The sequence below is a fragment of the Amblyomma maculatum genome, chromosome 1 (assembly GCF_055883805.1).
Source record: "Amblyomma maculatum isolate TAMU_Amacu chromosome 1, ASM5588380v1, whole genome shotgun sequence".
Lineage (NCBI taxonomy): Eukaryota > Metazoa > Arthropoda > Arachnida > Ixodida > Ixodidae > Amblyomma > Amblyomma maculatum.
The window spans coordinates 205,482,250-205,500,572 of record NC_139344.1 but is presented as its reverse complement, the minus strand read 5'-3'; the positions used below and the strand labels follow the sequence as shown (position 1 = coordinate 205,500,572).

Here is an 18,323-nt window from a genome sequence, read left to right as displayed (position 1 = left end):
GCAAGCAGACACAGGGCGCCGAGGCCCCGGGCCAGGAATTTTAGGGATGATGTACCCAGCGCCTCCAACCAAATGTTACGTGGCGGCAAGCCGGTGAACACATGAGAAAGAGAACGGAGAGGTGATGTTCGATGACAGTGAGATGACGTTTTAATGAAATGTTGGCGGGCCTAGCGCGAACGCTTCTGCCCACGCCACTGCCCGCTTCTTCCTCCTTCCTCGTCTGTAACAATATATTCCATTATATTCCAACAATATATTGCAACCCTTTATCTGTCCTGTTTGCGGTTTTTTGCCACAATTTCGACGAATTCCGCACAATTCTGTGTGTGTGTGTGTGTGTGTGCGTGCGTGTGTGCGTGTGTGTGTGTGCGTGTGTGTGTGTGTGCGTGTGTGCGTGTGTGTGTGTGTGTGTAGGGGGGGGGCAGTATGCTCAGACCATGGCTCAGGCACACAAACAATAACCATAACCATTTTGCCGATACTGAATTTTTATGTTGCGATATCAACCAGGACGAGGGCACGTAACGATGAAAAGGAAGTGAAAAGAAACTGTGCGCGGAACATAGATGTATGGTGGCATGATAGGTACATATCAATTGCTTTTTTGTAACTAGTTTTTTTTTTTTTTTCGGCCACACCGCTTTCTATTCTCTCTACACTGCATGTTTTTGCCTGCGCTGTTTTATGACGTGTTTCAATGGGCGATTTGCATTTATGTCCTGAGTTAAATTTTGATTGGACCGCGGCGATATGATCTTCCTATTTCGATGACTTTCAAAGCTATACTTTTACTTGGCCATTTCTTTGCCTCATGCCATGAGCATGGCGCATCCGTACTAGAAAAGTTGTGATGTTCAACCAATATTGTGCACCTAAAATTAAGGTGAAAACTCCATGAGCTGAGTATGACCACTTTTCCTGCTGCCAAAACGATACTGTTACGTGCTATATCACCCACTGTGCTAGTTACACGCACAACCCTCTTCACAACACTTCACAAAATGGTGGAGCACAATCAATCAATTAATCAGTCAAGCAAACACGAAAGGAATCTAACAAAACAAACATTTTTTTTTTTTTTTTTACTTTTCAGCTTCTATTCAGAACACAGAGTTACCGGAGCAGGAGAATGGCGAAGAGCGGGTGCTTTTGGTACTTGTGCGCTAATTTAAATCCATTCTATGGTCACGGCCCGGCTCCTGGTCAGTCAATCGCAGTGCATGTTATGAACTATTATCCTGATCAGTCCAACAAAACCTCCGTTGACTGCACCTTGCTCTTTGCTTGGAAAGAGTAATCAACATGGATTCCCATTTTATGCGCTTCACGGATATATGTATATATATTCTCTTGGGAAGCAAAACCGAACACCTTGGAAATTTGTGAGGCTTTCCTGAAAGTATGAATTTTGGGAAATATCATGACGAAGGAATGCTCTGCAGGCGTAGCAGCGCGACCTCTGTTTCAACAGGTAGCTGAACAATTCTGCAGTGGCGTGGCAGCAACGACGCTTTCCACGTTCCAAATTGCGTCTCTGTCCATCATTCAGTCTCAAGTGTGATATTTATATAGCTCTTCAAATAATTATTTTGAATGATTTATCGTTTAAATTCTGGAAGGCTGCAAGATGTATACCTATATACTGGCTGTCTTGGTCGTGCTGATTGGTGTCACTAAAAAAGCTAACGGTGTAAGCTGTTCCCACCCAGGTTGCGTTAGTCAAGCGTCCCAAGCTACACTGTCAAGCGCTCTCCTTAAATAGTGTAATAAACAATTTATAATCTATTCCGCCTACTCTCCTCCTCACAACCCCTTCCCCCCCCCCCCCCCCCCCCCCCCCCCCTCCCCAAGAAAAAAAAAAAGAAAGCTACCAACAAAGGGGAATTATACCATTGAACATACTTCGGGTTCCCCATACATCTTCGTCGTTTTATGCCACGTAGCGGTAACGAAAATATGCAGCGCAGATTTTACTCCTCAAAAAGTTCGTTCTAGCGCTGGCAATATAAGCACGGACGCATGTAGAAAAATAGAGACATCCAGAGGCGCGCATGTGGCGTCTACCGCGTTCGCTATTCCTTGCCACATCAAGCACCCCGTCCGTCACGATGCTTTTCGAAACAAGAAATAGTTCCTATTGCACTCGGGATGTGTTTCACATTTATTTTGTTACGTAAGCTTGAAATAATACAAATACATCCACTACAGTATTCTATTCGTAAAACATTAGCGCTAACATTTTTTTACAGACTATTAAATATCCACGCCTACGCGTACGAACACAGATGAGTAAAAGGCAGTGCTGCGCCGCTTGGGTATAAATACTCTCGCCCCTGTTCGGAGCCGGCAGTCGACGTGTTTTGGCAGTAGAGCTTTGGTTGGAGTATTTAAATTCGAGATGCGTGAGATAGTCCACATTCAGGCCGGTCAGTGTGGGAACCAAATCGGAGCGAAGGTAAGTTGCTGGTTACCGACGTGGATTATTTCGTGGTTCAAGCGCATCTCTTCTGACACCGCGGTGGCTTTTCCGTTATGTTCATTCATATTTTGATTGTCGATACCGTTTGCGATGACATAGCATGATTTCTGCTTACTCCGTCTAGTTAAAAATGTGTCCTAATTGCGGCTGCTGTGCATATTTGGCTTTGAGCCCTATTTCAGATATGTTCTTGGTCGCTACCTTTGCTCGCGTGAACGTTTAGTCTGCTGCTTGTGCCATGCGAGCTTAACCGGCTGATCATGTCACGTCAGCGTTATAGCCATTTCGTTTTCTAACGACTTCTGCTGTCTTGGGCAGTTTTAGACTTTAATTTCGCATTGGAGGCTGGGTGTGGCATCGCGAACGCTGGAACCGTCCATCGACAACCAACGAGGTTGGGGCGGAACGAGCGGTAATTTTTTAGCAGTTATGCGGTTACCGTATTTGAATTGATTAGTTAGTGATAATTTGGTGTTCAATTAGCAACGTTTTTAAGTTACCGCAGCGAGACATGGAAAAGAGCATTGACAAACAGTACCGGTAGCAACCATGTTGCCGGGGCAGTTTGAAATCCAGAGGCGCGCCACTGAGTGTTTTGCGCGAGTTTTGAAGGAGTGCAGAGACAAAATTTGTGGTTGCGTGTTTTCTGATTTTGTGATATGGTAGAGCCGCTAAGAGAAACTGTCCGCATTGGATATCCATGTGTTGGTGCATTTTTGATCGAAGTGAAGTCTAAACAAATTGACCTTTAAAAATAAATTCTTAACAGTAAAACGTTGTTCTTTGTACCAATAAAATAATTGCATCACCGGGGGGTATTTGTCTACAATTGCTGAAACATTTCCAGCTTGATTCCTTATTTCATGCTGTATAAGTCATGTTAGCCATGCAAAGCTACAATATAATAGCTGTTATGATTGTACGGGTTTAAAACAGTACAAAGCTAAGCTCTCCTAAAGCTGTGAAATGAGTATGGAAGCAGCAATTATCCTAGTCTATTTTCTATTGCCTTATGTGGTCTATAGTGGCCTTTTACATGTCGGTTGGCTATTTTAATGAAAGCAACGCGAGAGGAAACTCGATTGGAAATTGTTTAGCGGTCATATGCAAGTACCATGACATTCAAAAAAAAAATGTGCAACCATAATTTGGTATCTTTGCTGCTCTAAGTCCAATATGCGCTACATCTGTCATCGTTTTTTGGTGTGACCACAAAAACTTCAAATTTTTTGTTTTGGTGTTTGCAGTTTTGGGAGGTGATCTCCGATGAGCATGGTATCGACCCAACTGGCACATACCATGGAGACTCTGATCTTCAGTTAGAACGCATAAATGTTTATTACAATGAAGCCTCAGGTACTTGCTTATTTTTATTTTTGTCGACAATTTTACGAACAGTGTTGCGTTTGGCACACCCTGCTGCTATTTACTCTGATAAAAAGTCTGACCTGCAGCAGAGCAGCTCGAGTGGTGCGCTCGCACATGGTTTGTACAATCTTTTTGCCATGCTCACAATAAAACTTATGGCCTGCACAGTTCCTGCCATTGCAGTTGTGCCCACTGTATTCGGTTCTGCATGGGTTAAATAATTTAATGACCTCTCTTAATGGCATTCTCTTTGGTCACGTCTGGGCAACATTTGAGTATGTACTCAATATTGAATTAGTATAAATACTCCGTATTGGCTTCTTGTTGAGTTTTATTTCAAATGCAGATATTCTGGCACTTCAGAATCCCTTGTGATGCGGACAAACTGCAATTTTGAAAGCACTCTTGTTGCGTGGGACCTTTTTGCTGCAGCATTACATAGATCTCAGTTATGACTATGTCATTTCTAGCAGAGTTGCAAGCTTGCAGCAACTTTTTATGAACGAGCTTCAACGTTGCACGGGCTTGAGCTATATATTTAATGGGTTCAAAAACATCTGCAAATGCAAGCTTTTCAAAGCTTCATTTGCATGATGGGATGCCATGATTGTAATTTATCTCATTTGCGTAAAGTCATAGATGCCATTTTTGTGCACCACACTAGCTAGTGCTGCACTTCCATAGTTCTACAAAAGGTGGCTTAAACATAGTGCACATGTTTTGCTGTTCTGGTTTCGAACTTCATGGCAGCTTTGGCAGTGTACGCTATGTTTAGCACTCAGTGCGTATGCATTTCAAACCTTATTGGAACTTTTGAATCTTGGTATTTGTCGACCGGTCTATATTTGTTAGTGTCTTCTTTACTTCATTTTGTTTCGTTTGGGCTTAACTGCTAAAGCTTTCCGCTGAATGGTCCTTTCTTCTACCACTAAGTGCGATTTTCTTTTTGCTTGAGGAGGTAAATACGTGCCTCGGGCCATTCTCGTTGACCTGGAGCCTGGAACCATGGACTCCGTGCGGTCAGGACCCTTTGGACAACTCTTCCGGCCAGATAACTTTGTTTTTGGTAAGCAACTGCTGATCATTGCCTCTACCACCATCTATACCTTCACTCTGCCCCAGCCTTTGAAAGCAATTAGAATTTTTACACTTGCTTTCATGTTTCCAAGTGCTTTTAACTGCAGCTGCTCATTCCTTGAAAGAAATTTCATTTTCGCAAAGTTTATACATTAGCTTATAAGTGTGGCTAGTTGCTTTAAGATGTCCCGTATGGCTGTTGTAGTGGAAGAGAGTCCCTGTGGACTGTTGTTCAAGGTTATTGACCCTAAAAGGCTTCCTACAGCAGCCCTTCTTGCAGTGTGAAAGTCTTTCGCCTTTGGATTTTGGTGAATGCTGTTAATGGCGATCTTCCAGGTGATGGCATTACCTATCCCTAACAACTTTCAACTTTGAAATCTTGTGATCCAGGTCAGCTTATCCCATAAAACTCATTGGTAGCCGGTCTCTAAAGATGGTGCTACAGTTCTGGCTTTTTCTCCTCCTGCCATTTTAACCTTTGTTTACCATCTCTGTAAAGACTTTTCCTTGACTCCAATTTACCTCTCAACATAAATTACCTGCTGCGGTGGCTTAGTGGCTGTGGTGTCCACCTGCTGAGCCAAAGGGCATGGGATCGAATTTTGGCCACTGCCTTTTGATGTATCAGTGCACCTCGCAAAAGCCCAGGCTATCAATCTAGATGCACCCACTATGCCACCTCTTGATATGCGTGAAGCTGGAATGTTGAATACTGCATACCATGTCATCACAAGCTATGTTATTTATGCCAGACTATCAGTTGGATAACAGTTCCAGACTTTCTGGCACATTCCTTGTTTATAGCTACTCTCTGCAGACTTCTCATAATTATTGGCCCTTCTTAGGTACCTTTCTGTGCCACTGTGACCTCTTTTTGTTCACTGTTCCTTTCTTTTTTTCCTTGTCTATTTATTCAGGCCAAAGCGGTGCTGGCAACAACTGGGCTAAGGGCCACTACACAGAAGGAGCTGAACTGGTTGACTCTGTGCTGGACGTGGTGCGCAAGGAAGCAGAGGGATGTGACTGCTTGCAAGGTTTTCAGCTTACCCACTCCCTTGGTGGTGGCACTGGATCCGGCATGGGTACCCTTCTAATCTCAAAGATTCGAGAGGAATACCCTGATCGCATCATGAACACATTCAGTGTTGTCCCATCTCCAAAGGTTTGTACAAGTATTGGCTATGCTCCTTTCTGTGTGCTCTTTACGCATCTAGACGTGCCACTTGCACTTCGTCTGTGTGCACTTGGTTGTCATGGTCTTTTTCACTTTTCAGGTTTCCGACACTGTTGTTGAGCCGTACAATGCTACTCTCTCGGTGCACCAGTTGGTAGAAAACACAGACGAGACCTACTGCATTGATAATGAGGCTCTTTATGACATTTGCTTCCGCACCCTCAAGCTCACCACTCCAACTTATGGAGATCTCAACCACTTAGTTTCTGCAACAATGTCTGGTGTCACCACTTGCCTTAGGTGAGTGCTCAGTGAAGCTGTAGGCAGTGGTAACCTAAGAGTACAGTTGTTGGTGTCGTAACCTTACAGAGTACTCAAGTACTAGTGTGCTTCTTGTGGTGAGTTTCTACTATAGCTGGACCTTGTGAATAGCCCTCTTGCACAGTTCCCTTTATTGGCTATCTGTATACTAGAAAAATTTGTATGTCTTGCACCAGGGCTACGAGACGTGCAATGGTGGAGGGCTATGTATAATTTTGACCAGATGAGGATTAACATACATCGAATCTCTGCACTCAAGCATTAACATTTTTTATCTCCATCGGGAAAAAAACAGCCGCTTCGACCGGCATTGAGTCCACATCCCTTAGCTAAGCAGTGTAAAGCCTTTGGGCTGTGTTAAAGACTAGGAATCTGCAGTTTTCGGCAAGATGTACTTGTAATAGAATATGTGATCATGATATGGTGTCGTTCATGCAAGGAAGCAGAGGGATAAGCAGAGGGAGAAGGAAAAGGATCGCCGGGTGTAGACGAATTGATTATTGACGCAAAAGGAAAAAACGGGGCCACTAGTGAACAGCAGCCAGTCTGCCATTTCAAGAGGAAAAGAAATCCGTATCCGGTGCGCTTCCTGGTCTTTAACATTGGCAGACCGTTGCTAATTTCTTCGTTGCCGGTGCCTCTCGGGCTGTTTTCAATGCATCGTAGGCATGTTCATGGTCACTTGGAAATGTGGGCAGCACAGGAAGGTCCACGGAAGACTTGTCACTCATTATTCTCACTTAAATCTTAAAAGGATCGCCAAACTGAAGAAGCCGTTGATGCGTTCTACACCAGGCAGTTCTGTGACCACAACACTCCAGCATGGCATCACTTGCTTGTTTCAGTTTTCGTTTGGTAGGTGGGAACACTGTTGCATAAAGTCTATAACTTCAGGTGATTGCAGTAGTTGTGCTTCTGCTGGTCCTTTGACTCTGCTATGGCTTGTGCCATATGGCAGGGTCTCCCAGTGCACGCAACTTTGCTTTTTTGCAAGTTTGCATGGACTCTTAACAAGGCTCTTTGCTTTCATCTATCTCAGGTTCCCTGGACAACTGAATGCCGACCTGCGCAAACTGGCAGTCAACATGGTTCCTTTCCCGCGTCTGCACTTCTTCATGCCAGGCTTTGCCCCACTCACGTCTCGAGGCAGCCAACAGTACAGGGCGCTCACTGTGCCCGAGCTCACACAACAGATGTTTGATGCTAAAAATATGATGGCTGCTTGCGACCCCCGCCATGGACGCTACCTGACTGTTGCTGCTGTGTTCAGAGGCCGCATGAGTATGCGGGAGGTTGATGAACAGATGCTGAATGTCCAGAACAAAAACTCAAGCTACTTCGTTGAATGGATCCCAAACAATGTGAAGACTGCTGTTTGCGACATACCCCCTCGTGGTCTCAAGATGTCAGCTACTTTTATCGGAAACAGCACGGCTATACAGGAGCTTTTCAAGCGTATCTCCGAGCAATTCACTGGTGAGTGTCGTGGTTCTTCTGAAACTACCCTTTTAAAGTGCATGCTGTCATATTGCCCATTCATGCCCCCCTTTTATTTTTTTTATTTTTGTACGGGTATTGGTTATGTGGGCGGTGTAGCTGTGACAATGCTTACTGTGCACTTGTGCAGCCATGTTCCGTCGCAAGGCCTTCTTGCACTGGTACACTGGTGAAGGCATGGATGAAATGGAGTTCACAGAGGCAGAGTCAAACATGAATGACCTGGTTTCGGAGTACCAGCAATACCAAGAGGCCACAGCTGATGAAGAGGGAGAGTTTGAAGATGAAGAAGAGGCCCAGGCAGAGGCTTAAGTGTTTTTGTTTGTTTTTTTTTTCGCTTTTTTTTTTTACTTTTGCAGGTGCTTTCAATAAAGTTTTCTATATTTAACAGTGTAATTCTCCTACTTCATATATAACAATGTATCCTAGTTGGATCCGAGCAAAAGCTCTGATGATTAGAGCTAATTCAAATAAATTTCTTAACCCTAAGTGGTCCCATGAATGCACCTGTAGGTCCAATGTTCTCCGCTATCCTTGTGCAGGCCTGTGCATTCAGAAACATTAAAAATAATTTATGCATATCGCAGCACAATGGAGTGCTGTCGCAGGAGTGGGTGAATAGGGCATGCGTGGAACATAATGTTCAGTGTTCAATGCTGGAATACAATACTGAAATACAAGTTATGCCCAGGGAACAACAAAAGTATGAATAAGAAGAGTGGATTACATGACCACAGGCGGGTTACAGGCATGTATACAAATGATTATGCATACTGAATTGCTGTTTCAAAGCTGTCAAGGTCAAAGAAGCGAATGTTCCCAGATAATGCATTCCACGATTCTATGGTGTGAGTGGAAAAACTGGAGTGAAAGTATAGTGACTGGATGAGAGCATGGTCGAAGAACTGATTATGCAATGGAAGAATTTTGAGTCGATGCAGTGACATGCAGAAAGCATTGGTTGTTTCGGGCAGGGAAGTGTTAAAGAGAGTATGAAATAGGGCCATAACTGTGAACAATAAAACCTTGATCTGATTGTGTATATGTATTCCAAACTACAGAAGCATAGTCTAAAACTTGCCAAATTAGTGATTTATACATTAGTAGCTGTATGTATGCAGCGGAATTAATGTACACAGCAGGAAGCCTAACTGCTTCGTTACAGATGTAATCACTATGATTAGCCCAAGACAAGTTACGCGTGAAAATGACACCAAGGCATCTTTGGCGTATATGAATCTGTTACAAATTGTCTTGTAAATCATGAGAAATTTGGCCACAGAAATCTGATCCAGAGAAACTAGCTTGTAAGTTTGCAGGGTGCCTTTTGTGAGATTGTGCAACTACCCCATGTTTGAAAAAAGCTGGCAGCATCTGCAGAGAATGTGTCGTCCAGGGCCAAATATTCTGAGGAACCTTAAAATGAACAATTCAAAGAATTGCCAAGGTGCAGCCAAATTTGGTGAGGAGGTTGCTGTAGCATAGGCAAACAAGAATATTGGAAAATATGTTAATTAGGGCAGATATTGGTTGCAAGACTAATGTAGCCAATACAAGGCCCAGAAACTTTTTGTTCCAAAAGCACGTATCTGCTTCGTGGGTCGGTTTTACCACCAGATTCATTTTCTAACTAAAGTAACTAAAAGGCCTGATCCCCAGAAAAAAATTAAAAGTGATATTCTTGGACCTTTGACTAAGTGCAACACATTGAATGGCTGCCCTCTTCTCCAAGTTTGCATTTTTTTCTTTTAGGGTAAGTGACCGTGACTTAGTAGCAGTACCTTTGAAGTAGCTCTTCAGGCTATCTTGAAGTGGTGCCGGTCCGGGTAGAATTTAGCAGAAAAATGGTTGGGTGTGGTTGACAATGAGATGTGTTGTCAGACTTCTATGCAATTTTATTGGTATGGCTTTTTAGTGATCTCAGTTTTCATTGATTGTTTCTCATTTCTTTTTGGCTCCTGTCCTAAAAGAGACGACATTTTCTTTACGCTGCCCGCATAGCAATAAATGTTTGATACCACTGTCCTACACAAAGGCTTGTTGATTAAGGAGTGTTAGAAGGGGACCTAGTGAATGCCTTGTGGTCTTTGACTTAGTGGTGAATATTGCAAACATATACTAATGGTTGCTGTAATCAATTGTATGTTTATTAGGAGTGATTAATTACGTACAAATCGGCATTTCTATTGACAACATATGCTGCTGTGAATAAAGAAATACACAGTAAGTTGTCGTCCCAGTCAATCTCATCGTAAGCAGGTGAATGACAACCAAAAAAGGCGACGCTGAACTGCCATGTTTCTCTCTTTATGGAGCTTAGGCATCTCGCAAGTTTTTTCTAGCATAATTCATGAAAAACCAACTGTTTAAGAGCAGTGTACACTCTCCTCCTTTCAATGGCACTTTGTGCAGACATGATGCATTATATAAATATTCGCGACATAGAAATATGCATTATAATGTGCACGTGGTCTGACGATGATATGCATGCCTTAATTTGGCCAGTTCTGATTTTTATCAACCCCTTCAACCTTTCCTCAGCTTTTCGGAGGAACTATAGCTATAATTGAATTCAGTTAGGAACAAACTACCATATGCCTTATGAATAACTCCACTGGAGGTCATTTGAGCATTTATTATGTTATATCAATTTGGGATGCCTTTTGCAGCTAGGCTTGAATATAACCGTATAATGCTCGATCTCCCGGCATGTCTTTTACAAAGAGCTTATGCAAGATCAACAGAGAAGTCATGAAGGACAAAGCCATTACATCTGCATTCTCCCCCTTCACAATCCACATTATTATATAAGCGAATCCAATCGCACTGTCCAAAACTACGCCTGTAGCTGGATCTCTGCCTCTGTGGGGTCCTAAATTCCCATTTCGTTGGCCTCATATGTGCCCTGGCTCACTACCAGCTACGGGGCAACACCTCTGCCCATAACAGTGCTGGTGAATTAGCTTACTGGGCAAAGACAGGAAGGCATGCCGTGAGTGCCCTCAAGGATACGCTCGCCAACTGCTGCAAAAAACTCTTAGCGAGTGGCCCGCAGCAGGTGCCTGGCGAGAGACAACATTGATCAAGGCCGAGGAACATGCCTGGCATTGCCTACAGGCCAACACATATACCCACAGCCAATTCTGTACGCCCACATCTACCCCAATCACTACAACAATGAATGTAAGCTTAGCAGTAACCCGCAAACCTAACCCATATTCTTTGTGCATTTGCACAAATATCAACCCCACGCTGTAATATCCACATAATGGAGCAGTGAGAGGCACTAATGCACAGCTCCAGCCCTCCTAACTGCCGGATTGGCATGGGCCGCTGAGGCTCAATGGCTCCCGATGTCTGATTCACCATCGCCCTGCTTTGCTTTCTAATGAAGTCTTCAACTAATCAGTTGCGCAGAGCAAAGATTGGGAGCTGCCAATTGGAGTTGTGCCCTGTGCTCACGCTGCAGAAGCTTGAATGCTATTGTTGATGAGCCAGAATAGCTCACAGCCGCACATTTCGATGGCGTCATTCTGCACATGCACACCTTTGATGTGGCAGTGAATAATGGTTGGACTGCAGCAAGGCTTCCTGTGACTGTTAGTAATCCCTTGGGCTTTAGAGTTGGAACTATCGTCAGTCTGCCCACCATCTTTACCATGTTCTGTTCCACATTTTTGGAGATGGTGCGTGTTTACTATTTTTTATTATACTCTTTTGAATAACAGTGTACTCCTTCATGACAGCCTGAAGTGGAATGGAAAATGTTGCTTTTGCCATTATTATTAATTTCAGTTCCTTGCCTTTTTCTGTTTGTTTGTTTGTTCTAAAAGCTTACATTACAGAACACATTGTGTTTAGGATTCATTTCCTGGGTATAAAGGAATCATGTTTGGGCCATCAACCAATCAAAGGCAGCAGGAAATTTTAGTGCCATATCCAGAAAGCTGATATTGTATTTCTACACCATCGGCCTGAACACAGTATTTCTGTAACAGAGTAAAGTATTATTCACTACAGTTTTGGCAATTACATTCAGCTTTAAAGCATCACAATGCATCATATTGTGCATGAAAAGAATAAAAGTTGCATACTTCATGCACTTCGCTATGCTCATTAATATGTATACTACATCCATGGATTTAATGGCTTAAGAAAATCAAATATTTTTCTGTACACAATACTTGGTGAAATTTAAAAGTATGCAACTGGCAAGTCTGGTCAACTGTGGTAGTGTGAATTCCCGGGACGGGAATTGCGGCAACACTAGCTATTGCCGACTCCAACTTATCCCAACCATGCTAAAAGAATATGGTGCGATGTCCTGTGATCCTCTCTTAAACTACCCTGGTTATGTTATTTGCTGCATTTCACTATGCTTCATGGTGCATAATCAATGTAATCGTTTCCAAAAAGCAAGGTTTATGTATGTGTAGAACACATTGCATACAGATCTTTTAGTAAAAATTAAGAGACAATCAGCTCTGCTTCATTATGACCAAATAACACTGCTTTCACATTCTATTCTTCTCTTAAGCATTATCTTTGAAGTAATAGCGTTGCCACCACTTTTAGACTGCCTTTTTGGTGAATGGCAGACGGCATGGAATAATAAAGTAATTAGCTATAGTCCCAGTAAGGCCCATCATAAAAGAATGGAAATCATGCACACATCAAGAATGTTTTATTTAATGCTGCTTTCACACTGGGCCTACTTATTTTACACATAGGTTTATTCTCACAATTGGCAATAGAAATCTGCATGCAAGCTATGTAGTGAGATGATCGCCCTTAACCCCATTTTATAATCGTGCAAAACTGGATCCAGAAACTAAGAAAAAGACATTTTGCTTAAGTTTGTATATAATGAATGCATCTATTGCAGCCCAGCTTGCACATAATTGAGTTGTTGAAACTTTCTCTTTTTAGTTTTCTGAAAAAATTTAAAAATCCTAAGCAAATGATTATATCTAAAGAAGGGCTGCAGTATTTCTCACTACAATACATTAAGCATTTCATTTGGCACATGACAGCCTTAGTTGTGTATGTGCCATAAACAACCACACAATTGCAATGCCCAAAACAAAGCAGTATTTTAATTGCATTGCTATTAGCACATGGCAACAGTTTTGTACAACCATCTTGGTAGTGTAGAGTGGCAAATTGGGCTAGTTGGTAGATGCTCATCGTATGAATAGGGCAACTGCGCTAGACAACTAGGACAACGGAGGAAAAATGAAACACTGCTGTTTCAAGTGCCAAGTCAAGCAGTAGAAGAGACAGTATGCAAGATCACCAAAGAACTAAGACAGTTTTGGCAAGAAGAGATAAGTGGAAGCAGCATGTAATATGAGTTCTGCTCTAACGTGGATGTCTGAATTTTATGAAGAGCACAAGCAATTGGGAAATAAAGAAATGGGTGTGGACTGGGAAAGTGGTGAGCTCTAGCCTGAATTTGAAGCAGGACCGAGGAATGGTTTTCTTAATCACAACACTTTCATCAAACAATGATGGACTAGACAAGTGGACTGCTGGAAACTTGCAGATGAGCTGATGCCTAGTCCTCTCCTGAAATATCTGGCTGTGCTTTTCTCATGAACAGAATTGGCTCGAGCTGGCATGACAGCCAAAGTACATTTTCAGCACTTGATTTGTGATATAAAATATTATTCTGCTGAACTGCCGTAAGAGCTAGCATATGGTTCTATGTCATAGAGGCCAGGCTTTAATATAATTGAAGCTGGGTGCATTGAGATGATGCGTGAGAAGAATATAAAAATAAATAGTTTTTAGGCAGGTCACATTTCAAAAGTCTGGCTTTGAGGAAGTATAGTGGTACTTGATGCTAAGAGGTGTTTATTTCAAGAAATGAAACTTTACTTATTCTGTAGAAAGATTATAGCTCACCATATATATGGCTAAGCCGTACTTAATTTTAGGTTTGCCAAAACTTTGGAGTGCACTTTTTTTCTTTTGTAGTTATAGGTTGCCAATGAACAGGGAATTAACGAAGATAGCTACAAATCAGCCTTAGATAGCCATATCTTGGATATTTAGACTCTAGAAGAGAGAGAGCAAACTTAACTTATTATTCATCTAATGTCTGGTTTGCCGATTCTAGTGGGTAGGTGCCTGCAGCTTAATATGATTAATAGCACAATTGGCAGTCTCACCAAAGAGCACCTTGACACAAGCTTGGTGTATAGCTTTGTGGTGATGTGGTTATCAACATATAGGCAACTATTTAAGTAGTACTCAGGTAGCACCGAAATATTGGAGCAATGCTAAATTTTTGTTTTAGTCGAACAACATTTTGATGTTGTTAATTTCCTTTTTTTCTGATGTCTCATGTAAGCAATGTTATATATAAGCGTTGGTTTATTGTTTGGATTAACATTTAAACAATATATATATATATATATATATATATATATATATATATATATATATATATATATATATAAGATGCATGCAACATAAATGTAACATTCGTTAAAATGTACAGCAACCTTGCACAAGCATATAGGCCACCACTCGTTATGGTACACAGCTTGCACGCTTGGCGGAGATCACAATACAGCACAATAACTCCATAATACAGCACACTTCCTGCACTCTGCTTTTATATCCATCGCCGATGCGTGTTCTATGAATGATAGCGCCGAATGGATAATAAACAAAACTTTCTAACAAAATATTAGGTTTGGGCTTGCATTCTACGGTGGGCATCACTCAAGCTCTAGTTGCAAAGAAGTATATTGGAAGAAACATGGATATGGAAAAAACATGGAAAGCATATAGACCGTTTTCGCGGCGAGGAAGAAAATAGCCTCGAACCGGAACGCGTTGCGCGGCTCCTCCTGTCTGGTATGTGGGGACGCGGGGATAGCAGCGGGTGCGGCAGGGCGTTCTTCGGAGAAAGGGCACACGTTGCAGTCTTTTGCACACAGTGTGTCTTGAATAGCCGCAAAGTATCTAAGCCGACTAGCTGATGTGAGCGATGTGCTTCCTTACCCTGTTCTTTCTTCTTTCGCCCCTTTCTTTCCTTCATTTCCCTGATCATTTCATTTCCGCCGGCAGCAGTTTAGCTGCTAAGAGCGGCCGCGGTTAACGCAATCTTTTTTTTTTTTTTTTTTACTCAGTTGTTTGCATTAACAAAAACATAACAACCAAAAGGAGATGATTAACAGAAGATAAAAGATTAACAGCGGTGGTATGTGCGTGTGTTGCTCTACACTGTTCTACTTGCAACTCACTCAATTGGGCGAAGACGAGCAGCTTCTGAATTTCAAGCCCCAACCGAAAATGTTTCGCTTTGGCAGCCTTTCGTGCGAGTTCCGAACACTGCGTTTGTCGAGTAGGGACCGGAAAAACTGAATACCCGTGTAACAACGGCAGTCTTTGGGCAACAATAAGCGGATGATATTCCTTACGGCAAATATTTACGAGATGCTGCCAGGTAAAGAAGAACTGTTTCGATTCAGTCACCTGAGGTTAATGCAAGTATGAAAGAACCTGTCCCACTTGAAGACGATATACTAATAAATTGGTTGCTAACTTATTTAGTGAAACAGCGCTAATTTTTTTTTTTTTTTTTGAAAACACGCATCTCTTAAGATTTTGCTGCCGATAATAAATGGGAATATGATCATATGAATAGCAGCGATTGCTTGCAGTAAGCAAACCTTGCGACGAAAAATGGACTATATAATTGTTGACAAAAGCAACTTTCGATCAGGTCCATTATGGGACATAATTCCTATTCCATAGGTATCATTTGTCCATTTTATCTTGTATTTTAATGTCAGCATGACGGCAGCGTCAGACAAACGCAACTAACGCCCAGTCAGAGAAATTGCAGGATAGCAGCTTCCGCTGTTCACAAGCCATCGCTACTCCCCGCACATACGGGCAAACAGGCGGTTGAGTCATGTAGGCAATGCTGAAATTCGATTGCCTGGTAGTGGACGCTTGAACACCGGCCCTGCCTGATTGTCACCCAACAAAAGTAGCCAGGGTAGAGTAAATGGAGGTGTGGGAACTTCCGCAGTAGCCGCTCAAGCAGTAAAGAGCATATGAATGATCGGTTGACCCAACAAATCTAGCGCGATTAGCATTGCTCCTAAACGTGACATGAAACGGCTACATTCGCTTTCTTTCTTTCCTCAAATTGTTACGGTAAGTCATCTCTAGAAATCATTTAAGAATAAAAAGTAGATCGAAAGCTGCCATCACTGCCAGTGGTGCGCCGCCGCCTCTCTGTGCCAGATAAAAGTTACACACCAATTGTAATCAGGCTTGTAGCCTTCAGCCGACCTGATCAGGAGCATAATTTTTTGTCATTTCTGACCGAATGGCTTCGCTGCTATAGAAAACTTTTTTTTTCTTTCAGCTAGGTACTTTCAGAAAGCAAAAATTTGCACGCGAAAGCTCCAAAATGCCGATTTCCGCTACTTGTCGCCTGTCCCGCGGATGGGATGGATGGGACTCCACAGCTCCACATACCAGCATGGCGGTTGTTCACAACTCGGCCGCTAGATGGCGCCACATACACAGTATGGTACACAGCTTGCACGCTTGGCAGAGATCACAATACAGTACAATAACTCCATAATACAGCACACTTCCTGCACTCTGCTTTTATATCCATCGCCGATGCGTGTTCTATGAATGATAGCGCCGAATGGATAATAAACAAAACTTTCTAACAAAATATTAGGTCTGGGCTTGCATTCTACCGTGGGCATCACTCAAGCTCTAGTTGCAAAGAAGTACCTTTGAAAAAACATGGATACTGGAAGAAAAAGGGCAAAAGTGCAGGAACTTTGTGTTTAAAATATATACGCTATTTTGCTTCATATATAGTATGATTCAAATATTCAATTAACATTTTGAAGACTATATGGAGACAACATTTGTTTGTAACATTAAAACAGTGTTTATAATGCAGCATTGTGTAACATTATAATAACATTCAAAAGTCAACGTTAGTAATGTTTCTTTTGAATGAATTGCTAATGTTATTTTTGTGTGACAATGTTAAGCAACATTCAGGAACCTTAGATAGCAATTTTATAGCATTATTCTAATGTTCGGTGCTATCTGGATATGCATGGATCAGCTTGGTGGATCTTGGGCCTCTTATAATATGTGGGGAGCCGTACTAGTGATTTGGTGACTCTCCACTGCACAAGTATAGTTGTCGATTTCCTATGGCCGTTCACCGGGCGAGGAGCAAAAATAGCGGATTACGATATTGACTGTATAAATAAATATTTGGCCACTGTGTCTTTTGCAAACAAACTGCAGATAGTGCTGCATAATCACAGAGTCCAATATAGATTGATTATCATCATCAGATGCCCACTGCAAGGTGAAGGCCTCTCCCATACTCCTCTAATTTACCCAGTCCTGTGCTAGCTGTATCCACTTAATTGGCGCCTGCAAATTTCTTAATCTCATCAATCAATCATCAACATGCTGTTGCAAGGATTCTCGATCAGCCTGCACAGAGTCAGTCAGATATGATTTAGAAAGAGAAAACAAAGGAGTGATACATGCTCTGACACTGGTGTATATATACAGTAAAACCACATTGATATTTAGTTTTTTTAATGGGGAGAAATTCGCATTATCCAGGAAAACGTATGACATTTAGCGCATGATATTTTGATAAAAATGTTACTTGAATGTGGTACTAAGGCATAATTGACACTTTCACATGTAGATTAGACATTTAGCGCATGATATTTTGATAAAAATGTTACTTGAATGTGGTACTAAGGCATAATTGACACTTTCACATGTAGATTAGCAGATCCTTGATGAAGAACCTTTTTTATTTCTCGCAGAATTCAGTTTGCATTTGCACTCTCCGATTAGTAGAGATTTAACAACTCATATTCGGTACTTTGCCGGCATTGGCGAACTAATTAGATCGAATTCTCGTTATTGGACGCTTCGTCCCCTTACACCCGTGCATTGTGAAGAAGTCACCCCAGTGGCTGACTGTCGCCGCATTTTTGTTCATCACGCTGTATTCCTCAGATCTGACCTGCGCATAGGTATGCGCGTAGTAGTTGTTCTGAAATACTTTGCCCCGTCGCCCCTAAGGAACTGAGAAGAAGTCGTGTCTCAGTACGTTGTGTCTCGGCGGAAACGGCCCTATCATGTTTGCTTCGCCCTCTTCCACTACGGCACTGCAGAGAAGCCACCATTGTGAAAGCGTGTCACTGCTCTCTAGCTCTGTATGCCACATGTTCCAGGGCTCCGCCCACTCATGTCTTAACATGCCCGGTTAATTGCTAGACGTATTATGGGACCACAATTTGTGGAAATTTTAAGCGCATTAGCAGGAAAAATCGTGTTATCTGGGAAAATATTAACCGGGAGAAAAACTTGTCT

General features: G+C 42.2%; 1 protein-coding gene across 2 annotated transcripts; it reads left to right on the top strand.

Annotated features, from left to right (window-relative positions):
* The first annotated feature begins 2,303 nt into the window (after positions 1-2,303).
* On the top strand, positions 2,304-8,270 carry LOC146205413 (tubulin beta chain). Of its 2 annotated transcripts, none has more exons than XM_084590073.1 (7): positions 2,304-2,458; positions 3,730-3,838; positions 4,809-4,916; positions 5,845-6,089; positions 6,202-6,401; positions 7,462-7,898; positions 8,050-8,270. In XM_084590073.1, exons 1-7 carry the CDS (start codon positions 2,402-2,404, stop codon positions 8,229-8,231), a joined length of 1,338 nt encoding a protein of 445 aa, XP_084446199.1. In that variant the 5' UTR covers positions 2,304-2,401; the 3' UTR covers positions 8,232-8,270. The 2 variants fall into 2 exon arrangements, with proteins under 2 accessions (XP_084446199.1, XP_084446198.1); XM_084590072.1 differs by having other exon boundaries at positions 4,806-4,916.
* Positions 8,271-18,323: the final 10,053 nt, after the last annotated feature.

What these genes read in the sequence shown, in the direction of transcription:
- LOC146205413 (XM_084590072.1), top strand. Translation starts at nt 2,402, where the DNA reads ATGCGTGAGATAGTCCACATTCAGGCCGGTCAGTGTGGGAACCAAATC. An exon ending in GTGTTGTCCCATCTCCAAAG is followed by an intron (nt 6,090 to 6,201) that starts GTTTGTACAAGT and finishes TTCACTTTTCAG; the next exon opens with GTTTCCGACACTGTTGTTGA. An exon ending in GGTGTCACCACTTGCCTTAG is followed by an intron (nt 6,402 to 7,461) that starts GTGAGTGCTCAG and finishes CATCTATCTCAG; the next exon opens with GTTCCCTGGACAACTGAATG.